The sequence below is a fragment of the Citrus clementina genome, unplaced genomic scaffold, assembly GCF_000493195.1.
Source record: "Citrus clementina cultivar Clemenules unplaced genomic scaffold, Citrus_clementina_v1.0 scaffold_3, whole genome shotgun sequence".
Lineage (NCBI taxonomy): Eukaryota > Viridiplantae > Streptophyta > Magnoliopsida > Sapindales > Rutaceae > Citrus > Citrus x clementina.
This window is the reverse complement of record NW_006262339.1, coordinates 31,654,203-31,665,107: the sequence shown is the minus strand read 5'-3', so window position 1 is coordinate 31,665,107 and position 10,905 is coordinate 31,654,203. Positions and strand designations below refer to the sequence as shown.

Genomic DNA, 10,905 nt, shown 5'->3' with positions numbered 1-10,905 from the left:
GTCGCACAAGAGGCAGCACCTCTTGGTGCGACAGTTGGTGCCCGTCGCACCAAGAGGCAGTGCGCAGTGCTGCCTTAATTTTTTTTTCTTTTGTTCATAATTTTTTAATGTGTGATACTTTTAACTTGTACCAGATAAATGGGCAAATCAAAATTAGCATTGCATAACCCACCCAGACCGATTAAAGAACCGGGAATGATGAAGATACCTTATGTTGATCACTTCCCTGGGCGTATCACGAGTATGTGCAAATTAGATGTCGTTGTTAATGCCATCCGGGAAAAATTAACAAGGCAACAGTTGAAGCTATTCAAAGACGATATATTTGGGCATTTCCTACAGTGACGGAGCTATCCGTTCAGTGGCGTGATTGTGCACAATATATTGCTTCGGCAAGTGTCACATGGCGATGGAAATGACAAAGATGAGTTATGGTTTCAAGTTGGCGACCATTTGATACGGCTATCGATTGGAGAGTGGTGCCTAGTAACGGGACTTTGCTATGGCGAAAAAGTATTCCTGACGAAGCATAAAACAAATCATAGGTTACTTAATAAGTACTTTGGAGGCAGGATTCGCGATATAAATCTTGGCCAGTTCGAGGAAATATTTATGAACTTACGCTTCAAGACTATGAATGACACCGATGCGCTAAAAATTGCCATGTTTTACTTTGCTGATAGAGTGCTACACGGAAGAAATGATCATTGTCAAATCAATTTCAATTTACTTAATGAGGTAGATGACATAAATCTTTTTCGAAGTATTCCGTGGGGTCGTTTGTCATGGGAAACAATATATAAAAGCATTGATAATGTATTGAACGGCAAAGCCAAAAAATTTAAGAAGGCAAGCGCAGAAAATCCATTGCATAGAATTGAGAAATACAACTTTTACGGCTTTACGTCGGCAGTGCATGTGAGTGAAGAAGTTTTTTTTATAACTTAGTTTTGTTATAATAAATATTTAATGACACGTTTTTTTACTTCATATATTTCCTTGTTGAAGGCATGGATTTTTGAAGCGATCGAAGGACTACCATTAGAGTGGGTAGAGAAAATTAAGAGGAAGGGTGCTCGGATCGTGCGATGGAAGCCTGTGGCTTCTTCAAATATTAACTTCGGCGAAGTGTATTCATACCTGAACGAGCGTCTTGTAAGTCATTTATATGTATGTCTGTATATAAGTATTACATAATATATGGTTATACTAATTGGAAATTTGGTAATCTTTACGACAGGATGGCACCATTTTCCAAACCCTGAAACCGGATGCAAAGGAGAGAGCCACAAATTATTGGAAGAGTGTCGAGGATTACGTGCCATATTTGCCAAGTTGGGTCCGTAATGTGGGTATCATCTATAGTATCATTGAAAACCGGATGCAAAGTCATTTATATGTTTGTTTTTTAGGTATTTATTGTTTTCTGTTTTACTTGGTGCAGCACCAGCCTTCAATCAATGCGCCATCCAGTACAAGGCCAAACGAGGTGGATCCTGACCCCACGAGCCCAATAGGACTGGAGCAGAGTCCTGTTGAGGATGCCGGTGCTGCCGACGACCATTATGAATCCGCACATGATTCAGATGACAGAAATGAGCCAGAGGTAACTTCTGTCGTCCTGAACATTTACAATGCACATATACCTATCCGACATTTTGTCATTACTTTCTTATTTGCGTAAATTGTAGGCAAGGACTAAGTTCCGCAATGATTATTTCGTTGGACGACTGGATAAAATAGAGTCTTCCATTCACGAGTTGAGGTCGGAACTTCAGACTGGACACAGTTCCATTAACGAACTGAGGTCAGAACTTATGGCGGAACGCAGAGAAGCACAACAATATAGAGCAGCGGTCATGGGGTTTATGGCTTCGTTTGGCGCGGGTGCTTCAAAGGGCGCGTACGGTGATTCTCCGTTTGGCCCCGCACCCTCGGTGAGCAAGTTTCGTATGTTTTCGTTATGTTATTATGATTTCAAACCCGAACTTATGTTAATATGTTCATCTCCTCGAAACAACAGGCCCCAGATTGCTATGGTCCGAACGTTGATGCTGGCTATGGTACGCATACTGATGCTGGTAATGACGACGAGCACACCCCTATGTCCTTGTACAGTCTACATGGGGACATATGTGATGACAGTGTACAGATATTCACGGAGGCACCTCCCGGCGTTAGTAAGTTTGGGCGTCCGTACCGACCGTCGTATATATTTGGCAGTCCTTACTTCATTCCTCCTTTCAAGAGAGTTAGGAATGTCAGGGCTCTACCCGCACTCAACATTACGGACTATGAAATTGATGAAAGATCGAGTGTGGATATGAATCCGCTTAGGGGACTAGAAGACTCAAGACTATGTGAGGAGTTTGATCAGTGGTTTGCCGGCAACATTTCCGTGGATCGGCCCGTCCAACAGTCTCGAAATTTCTTTGAAATACTCATGGGCAATGCTTCGATGGGGTGGCTTGGTGACGAGGTAAGCGTGTTTAATGGTCAGTACATTACAATACTCAATAATATTTCTGCTGGCATGGATATTGATATAAATTTACTTGGTATAATCCCTTCACAGCATATTCACACGTATTACAGCTTGATCAGCGAGAAGCAACGGCGGTTTCCAAATGCACTACCACAACGCGTCACGCATACAGATACATACTTTTGGGCATGTTTTCAAATTTTATAATCATTAATTATAATTTCGATGTTTTAAATATCTTGAAATGTTATTAATTTTCTACTCATCGTGTAATAGGTGTTCCTAAAGCAATTATGGAACAATGGTAGTTGTGATGTCAATTCATTACAATATGGCAACAACTTGAGCAGCTATATGGATGGGCAGGAAGATCTCATGTCCAAACTGTTTACGGATGTCGATATGGTAAGAATTGTCACTCAATCTTATGGTAATTGTGTATAAAATATACTAATTTACCAATTTATTTATGTAGATATTCATTCCTGTGAATTTGGGCGGCGATCATTGGGTACTAGCTCGAGCGGACCTTCGCGCGAGGAGGATGCGGATTTACGACTCGTTGGTTACCTTTCGCGAGGACAAAACATATTTGCGTAAATTCAAACCTCTTCAGGTCGTCTTCCCTCAATGGCTTCAAGATGTTGGATTCTACAACCTTCGATCTGAGCTGCAGAGTGCCGACCCTTGGAAAGTAAGAATCGTTAAGGATGTGCCCCAACAATCACCTGGAAGTGGTGATTGCGGTGTATTTATGTTGATGTTTACAATGTATTTGATGTTCGGGCTAAAACTTGATTTTGATAGTAGCCACGGGCATTACTTCAGGAAGAAAATTGCTGTAGATATATTCACGGGCGATATTGCCTTGTAAGTCGTTGTATTGTATTAAGACTTGATGTATGGATGTAGATTGTTTTTCTAATAGATATAAACTTTTGATATATTCATATATTTAGCTATAAGTAATTATTGATCAACTTTAGTACTCATTATGCAAATGAACATAACATAATATACCTCATTACATATAATTGTAATATAAATTATAATAAGAGTTCATAATCCATAATTAGTTACAACGACACAGTCAGTTTGGATTTGACACAATGGGATTTTTACATCTCTTGCGGTTATGACCTGGTTGGTTGCATCGACCACATCTCACAGTTCTTCGGTTAACATCCTCACCGATAGAAGGAATTCTTAACTCTGGACGACGACCAGGTGGTGGTGCTTCGATCGGTGGGTTAACTCTGATTTCCTGGATTTCTTCTGGAATGTCCCAATCTGTCATGTCCCCAACCGGTTCTACTGGTTCTGCATATGCCATGACCAATGAATCTTTAGAGTAATAATCAGAGCAAAGACTTATGTAATCCACACGGACGATCAGACAAGCAGCAATTGCATGTGCACAAACAAGCTGATCGAGTTGGAATACTCTACAGGAGCAAGTTCTTTCATGAATGTCAACTATCCCTTCCTTCATACCACCACCCAAAACATGAAATCGATGCTGAGACACTGGCCGAACGGTCATTCTTTCGGCCAAAATTCTCCTTTCGCCGACTATCTCATCTTCCCACGTCGTTAGACGAGTGCTCATCGATTCAGCGACAATTTTCCTATCATAAAACCATTGCTGTAATGTTTTTCTAAAGTGATCAACAAGATGAGTAATAGGAAATTTTCGCGGTTCCCTCATTAAAGAATTCACGCTTTCTGCAATGTTTGTGGTAAGTATGCTGTATCTCCTACCTTCAAATTCGGACCTTGCCCAATTACACGTGCCCACATTATTCTCTAAGTAATCAGCCGCGGCCGAGTGGAGCATCCACAACCCTTCAAGTTGTCTTTTAAATTCTTCGTGTCCATATGCCTTTGCTGCATTAATAAAAGCTGGCTCGAATTGATCCCAAATAGCTTTGGACATCCTGAATTTAGACTTAATGTTGCCTTTGACATGGTAAAAACAAACTCCATGACTAGCAGTGTGAAATGCTTTTAAAATGGCTCGCTTGATGGCAGTGCATCGATCAGAGATAAATACTAACTCTGGCCTATCGCCAATCACTCCGTGTAACTTCGTCATAAACCATTCCCAAGCATCATTGTTTTCTGAATCCATGACCCCAATAGCTAACGGATACAGTTGATTATTACCATCCAAACATGTTGCTACAAACATGCTTCCACGATATAGCCCCTTCAAATGAGTGCCATCTACAGCGATCACAGGCCTTATGTACTGTGTGAAGCCCTTAATGGAAGATCCAAGCGCAACAAAGTAGTATAAGAAATTATCATCTCCATCCCGCTGGAGGTGTGTCACTGTGCCCTCATTCGCTTTGGTCAAAACGTGAGAGTATTTGGGAAGTAAGTTGTATGACTCTGCAGGGTTCCCTCGTACTATTTCAAGACCAACTTCTTTAGCCCGATATGCTTGCTGATATGTTAACTGGACCCCGTATTCTTGCTGCATGTCTGTTCTAATGTCATTCGGCGTGTATATCCGTTTATCCTGAATAAATTTATCCGCAATAAGATGGCCAACAACCCGACTCCTAACTTGGCGGAGGCCACTTGGCAAAACCTCATTAGAGCACGTATGAGCATTGTCAACTCTTCTCACTACCCAAGGAACATTATGCTCATCCGAACCTCTTGTTGCGCGAAGACGCCAATTACATGATTCCGAAGAACAATGAGCCTCAAAGTGTGTCGTTGTGGACCGTGCAATCTTGAAATCAAACTTTTCCCGCAAGGCCACTTTGCGCAATTCCAGTATTAACTCATTCTTCTCAACGAACAACTTTCCCACACCAATGTCGGCAGAATTACAGCTTCTAACTAAGTCTGGAGCAACCAAGTTTGAAGGCAAAACTGGAGCAAGACTCACCAGGGGATCAACTGTTGTCCTCCTCCTCGAACGGGCCATCGGAGGAATAGGTCGATTCTCTCTATTGCTAACAGGAATATCATACTGATGCTCATCCTCATTATTGATAGGAATATCGGAATGACCAGTGTCCCTATCATCAACTTCAGTATTGGAGTTCATGCCTTGCACATTATCAGCTTCTGTGTTGTTGGTGTTATAACCAGGATCATCATAACTGCGGAACTCATTATTTTGAAATGGAGAGTAATGTTGCCCTAACGATGTCCCTAATGGTAACACATTATCTTCAACATCTGCTATCGTAATGCCATTATCATCAATAGTGTCATTGTTTTCGTTGACTGGTGAGTAATGTTGTTGGAACGACATTTGTTGTGGTAACACCTCTTCCTCAATATCAGGGACAGACTCGTTTGCTCTAAACGAACTTTCACTTTCCACAAGTGGCTCAGGATTTTCGGCCGGAACTCGAGGATGTGTGGTGACAAATATAGGGATGCATCCATAATTGACCACATCAGAGGCCATGTGCAGCACAACATTAACCATTTCATCATTAAATATATCCATAGGTAGTGAACATGCACGATACATTGTGTTACTAGATCTCAAAGTTGTCTTCATCGACAAACTATATTCAATAGGATTTATCTGTAAAACTTCATACACTCTTGCCATAAATTGCTCAAACGTACAATCTTTCCGAACTAAAAATGCTGTATTCTTCGCATTCACGTACTCCGTACGGCCATCTGCTAATGTCTCCCACCAACCGTCATAACATAATTGAAGTACAACGGAATCCATTAAACCTAAAAAAAAAAACAAAAGAGATAAGATTTCACGCTACAAAACCTAGTAAAAATGAATATGCAGTACATTTATGTGGATGATATGAAGTATACAATTTTTGATTTACTTCGTCTCATCGTAAGCTTCGAAATGATATATTATACGCCTAAAACGGACACATGTAGCCCAAGTTATTACTTTCAGAAAATAACTTAAATTTAGTGAGACAGGCAGTGGGACAGGTGCCTGTCTCATATAAAACCAGCAAATTTATGTGAGACAGGCGTCTGTCTCACTTGCCTGTCTCACATAAAACCAGTGGTAACAAGTGAGACAGGCGCCTGTCCCACTTGCCTGTCTCACATAAAACCAGTGGTAACAAGTGAGACAGGCGCCTGGCTCACTTGCCTGTCTCACTTGTAACCAGTGGTAACATGTGAGACAGGCGCGTGTGTCACACGCTTGGGGTTCTGTTTAACTCGATTTTTCAGGGTTTTCAAAGATTGATTTTCATTTCTCAACTCAAACTAACTACTTTAACAAGTCACATTGTTTTGTTAATGAAAAATAACAACATTTGCAATAAAAACTCACATCAATTTCGAACTCAAATGATAAAATCAATAGATTAAAAGTTTAGGTTATGGTAAGAGTATAAACTAACCTTAAAAAGCTTTCCAATTGATAATTATATCTTCAATTATGTAATACTTGTTTGATGAAATTTGCTAATTTATTGAGAGTAATGGAGTTTGTTGAGTGATGAAATTTGTTAAGTTGAAAAGGGAAAAGTGGTGGAAGTGCTGGAATTGATAAGGGAAAGTGGCATGCCTTTGTAAATTTGATGAAAATGATGAGGGTAATGTAGTCCAAAAATAGGGTGTTTGGCTAGTTATGATAGAAAAAAGTTTGAGGGGTTAAAGTTGAAAAATGCCTAATTTTTTTGGCTATTTTTGTAAATTTCCCAAAGATGATAATGTTGTTCTGCTTTTGGTGAGAACGACCAGAGATAATTTAGTTTGATAATTGCTCACTCCCTTTATTCGCAGCGGGAAACTTATTTATAATAGCTAACATCACAAGTCTTTGGTTCTTAGCCACTTAGCCAACAATATCAGCTAGAATATAGTAAAATAAAACAAGAAAAAATATCTAAAGATAAACCTAGTGACCGAATCCAAATCAAACATGACAACCACAATTTGATTCTCTTCCAAACCGGCAACAAATAGTTTGACGTGATGATTCTCCCGCTATTGCTTCGACACTCAAACAAATTCATCCCGCACGTGAAACATGGTCTGCATGAAGTTGCATGAGCACCTCCTTGGCTCCTTATCATACACTACGAAAATGGTTTCAATTGGGCCGTTTCATTATGGGAAGCCACCGCTAAAAGCCATGGAAGAGCAAAAAGAAAGGTACCTAAAATGCTTTCTTCAACGAACAAAGGTACGCCTGGCAAGTTTCCTTGCATTTGTAAAGCAAAGGGAAGCAGAAGTGCGCAATTGCTATGCTGAAACCATTCATAATCTTGCAAGTGATGAGTTTGTAACAATGGTTTTAGTGGATGCTGTCTTTCTCATTGAGCTCTTTCTGAGATATTATAATCGTAATTTAAGAACCGATGAGGATCCCATATTGGGAAAATCATGTTTGTTTTGGGAAATACGGCAAGACTTTTTGCTGCTAGAAAACCAGCTTCCATTATTCATTCTCTATGATTTGTTTAATCTAGCCAAAACAGCAGCCTCTAGTCATCGCTTTTATGAAGAAATTTCCTACACCACAGTTACTTGTTATTGGTTCAGGGATGATATTGTTGGATATTTTCCAATGAAGGAAAATTTGCTTGAAATCCACATTTCCGAAGCTAAACATTTGCTTCATCTGCTTATGCTCTGTCTTCATCCATCTCAGATGCCTGATCAAGTTAAATTGAAGAATGACGATCAAAACATACCCAGTGTAAAGGAACTTCACGAAGCTGGAGTCAAGTTCAAATCAGGGTCAAGCAAAAATCTAATTGACATCAAATTTAGTGATGGAATCCTGGAAATTCCATTTTTTACGGTATATTACTACGACACTGAGCCTTTATACAGAAATCTTCTGGCTTTTGAGAGGATGCATGGCTGCCCTAGTTATTTTAATGACTACATTATAATGATGAGTTGCCTCGTCAACACTCCAAAAGATGTGGAATTCCTCATTCAAAATAAAATTATTGGGCTTGGGTTCAGTGAAATACTTCCAAGTGTTTTTCGCAGCCTTGATAGAGACTGTTCGTGGGATATCCCTTTCAAATATTCTGGTGTTGTTGCTGATCTACAGGCCTATTGCCAGTTACCACGGCACAAGTGGAAGGCCAATTTGAAGCAAAATTATTTCAATACCCCATGGGCATCTATTTCTGTAATTGCAGCTGTTATTCTTCTTCTACTCACCGTCACACAAACAATTTGTTCGCTCATTGGATTGTAGATTATTAATTTCTACTATTTTTAAAATTTCGTGTTTTTAGAACCATTTCTCTTGTGTCGTCAGTGCTGCTGTTTTAATTTGTTTAGCTCAACCCCAGTTTGTAAAACAGATAAGAGCAGTTGGGTTTTGTACTTTGTGCTTAGATGCATGATAATATGAGATATTAAGAACTTGGACGATAATTGTACCCTTTTTTTTTAATTAAGGTTAATGGGTAAATGATGTTAATATCATCAAAGAAAACATACCAACCGACATTAGCCGCAATCATAGAACTTTCAAATATAAAAAAGAGAAAAACTCTGACATTTAAAACAGTATGTTCCAGGATTAAAAAGCGTCAAGTACTCCTGTGTCCAATGGGTCCATTTAAATTTGGTGCAAGGTTCCCTAAATTTGTCTTTATCCAACCATTAGATCCAATGCAACAATTGCAAAAATTATTTCAATGATTTCAAATCTTCAATACTGAACTGGTTTTACAAATTTAGCTGTCTTGAGTATATTTCTTTTGGTAAGTGTCGTTGCAATTTTTTGCTCCACACGTAATAACTAACTTTTTGCTTCGGATTCCTTTCTATGTTAAGATTTGTGAATCATCTCTCCATGATATGAAAGTTTCTATTGTCAAAGGTTCTGCAAAAGAAATGAAATTGTCAAAGGGTGTCGGGGTTGCCGGCGATGACCCTCCAACGCTCAAGTCAGCTTTTCAAATTTTATTAGAGAGAGAGAATTTAAAGAAAGAATGACAACATTTCGTTACCATTTTTTTTCCTCCTCTTGTGTGGGAAGTTCTGATCATTATATAGGCAATTTGATTCATGAGGTGGAGGTGTCATCATGACACATGGCATTATTTTAGTGACAAGTGTCCGCAAAACTCATACATGAAGACACCTGTCATTACGTGTCAAGCTTGCTCACTATCAAGTCTTCTTTGGACATTTGTCATGATTTCGAGCTCTTGACCTTCGTTGGGCTCACTTTAGCTCTTATGTTGGTTCCTTGTAAAGAGAATTAGTTTTATGGCATTTCACATGTATGTAACCTTTGTAGAATGTTACTTTCAAGTAAATGCTTAATATCTAGGCCATTATTCGTAGAAAATGGACCTAGGTCATTCTTTGTAATGAATAGACCTAGGTCACTCTTTGTAGATACAAACGTTTAGCGTTTTGCCGAAGAGTTGCCCTTTGGGCGTTTAAAATGGACCTAGGTCCTTCTTTATGAAGAGTGGACCTAAGTCGTACTTTGTAGAAAATAAATCTAGGTCACTTTCGTAGAAACTTACCTTTAGCGCTTTGTCGAAGAGTTGCCCTTTGGGCGTTTTATTTAGAATGGACCTAGGTCCTTCTTAATAAAAAGTAGAGATGGCCAACGGGTTGTGCTGTGCCGGCCCAGGCCCATCAAAAGAAGCCCACGCATGCTCGTGCTCGTGCCCACTTGTGTTGTGCCCACACGTGCCGTGTCGTGGGCCGTGACGCGCCGTGCTTAGGAAAAATAGCCCACTAAGCTTTTTTTTCCTTTTTTATTTTTTTAAGAGCGCATGTTAAGTTATTATCTTATTTTTTTAATATTATGTACTTTTTTTGGATCCATGTGTCTTTATTTAAATTTAATAGAATAAAAAATTCAAAACTCAAGTCCATATTCAATAATAATAAATTAATAATAATAAGAAAATGTAATATTAGTTGCTGAGTTTGACTCTATGGTATTAGAATTCTTAGTACTTAACAACAACAATAATAATAAAAAAATTTTAAGGGTTAACTTAATTGTTAACTTGGAGTTACGTAGAGTCATATATTATAGTTTATAATAATATTAATACATATTTATAAAATGATGATATTTATAATTTTATTTATTAAAATCATGATATCAATTCTTTATTTAATAAATTATAAACATAAATCAATTATAATTTTTTTGAAACTAAGAATTAAATAAATTTAAAAAACTTGAGCCAATAAAATGTATTAAAAGATTCAATTTCAAGTTATTTATAAAATCATCAAATTTTAAGTTTACTTTCATTAAAAAAATGAAACGTGCTTATTGTGTGCTTTTTCGCGTGCCATGCTTTGCCCCATCTCTAATCGTGTCATGCTTTTAAGGCTCATGTGCCTAAAATCTAAGCCCGGCACGGCCTACGTGCGTGCCGTGCCGTGTCGTGTCGCGTACTCTACCAAAACGTACTCGTGCCGTGCCATGCTGTACGGACACGTGTCGTGCT

General features: G+C 38.8%; 2 protein-coding genes across 2 annotated transcripts; both read left to right on the top strand.

Moving 5' to 3' along the window:
* The first annotated feature begins 633 nt into the window (after positions 1–633).
* LOC112099863 lies at positions 634–2,364 on the top strand. The gene is made up of 7 exons (XM_024187368.1): positions 634–918; positions 1,009–1,155; positions 1,241–1,348; positions 1,445–1,606; positions 1,692–1,937; positions 2,024–2,260; positions 2,338–2,364. The coding sequence occupies exons 1-7, from the start codon at positions 634–636 to the stop codon at positions 2,362–2,364; spliced, it is 1,212 nt and encodes a 403-aa protein (XP_024043136.1).
* Positions 2,365–7,535: 5,171 nt separating this feature from the next.
* Positions 7,536–8,666, top strand: LOC18049946 (UPF0481 protein At3g47200). The gene has a single exon (XM_006442345.1). It carries the CDS (start codon positions 7,536–7,538, stop codon positions 8,664–8,666), a length of 1,131 nt encoding a protein of 376 aa, XP_006442408.1.
* Positions 8,667–10,905: the final 2,239 nt, after the last annotated feature.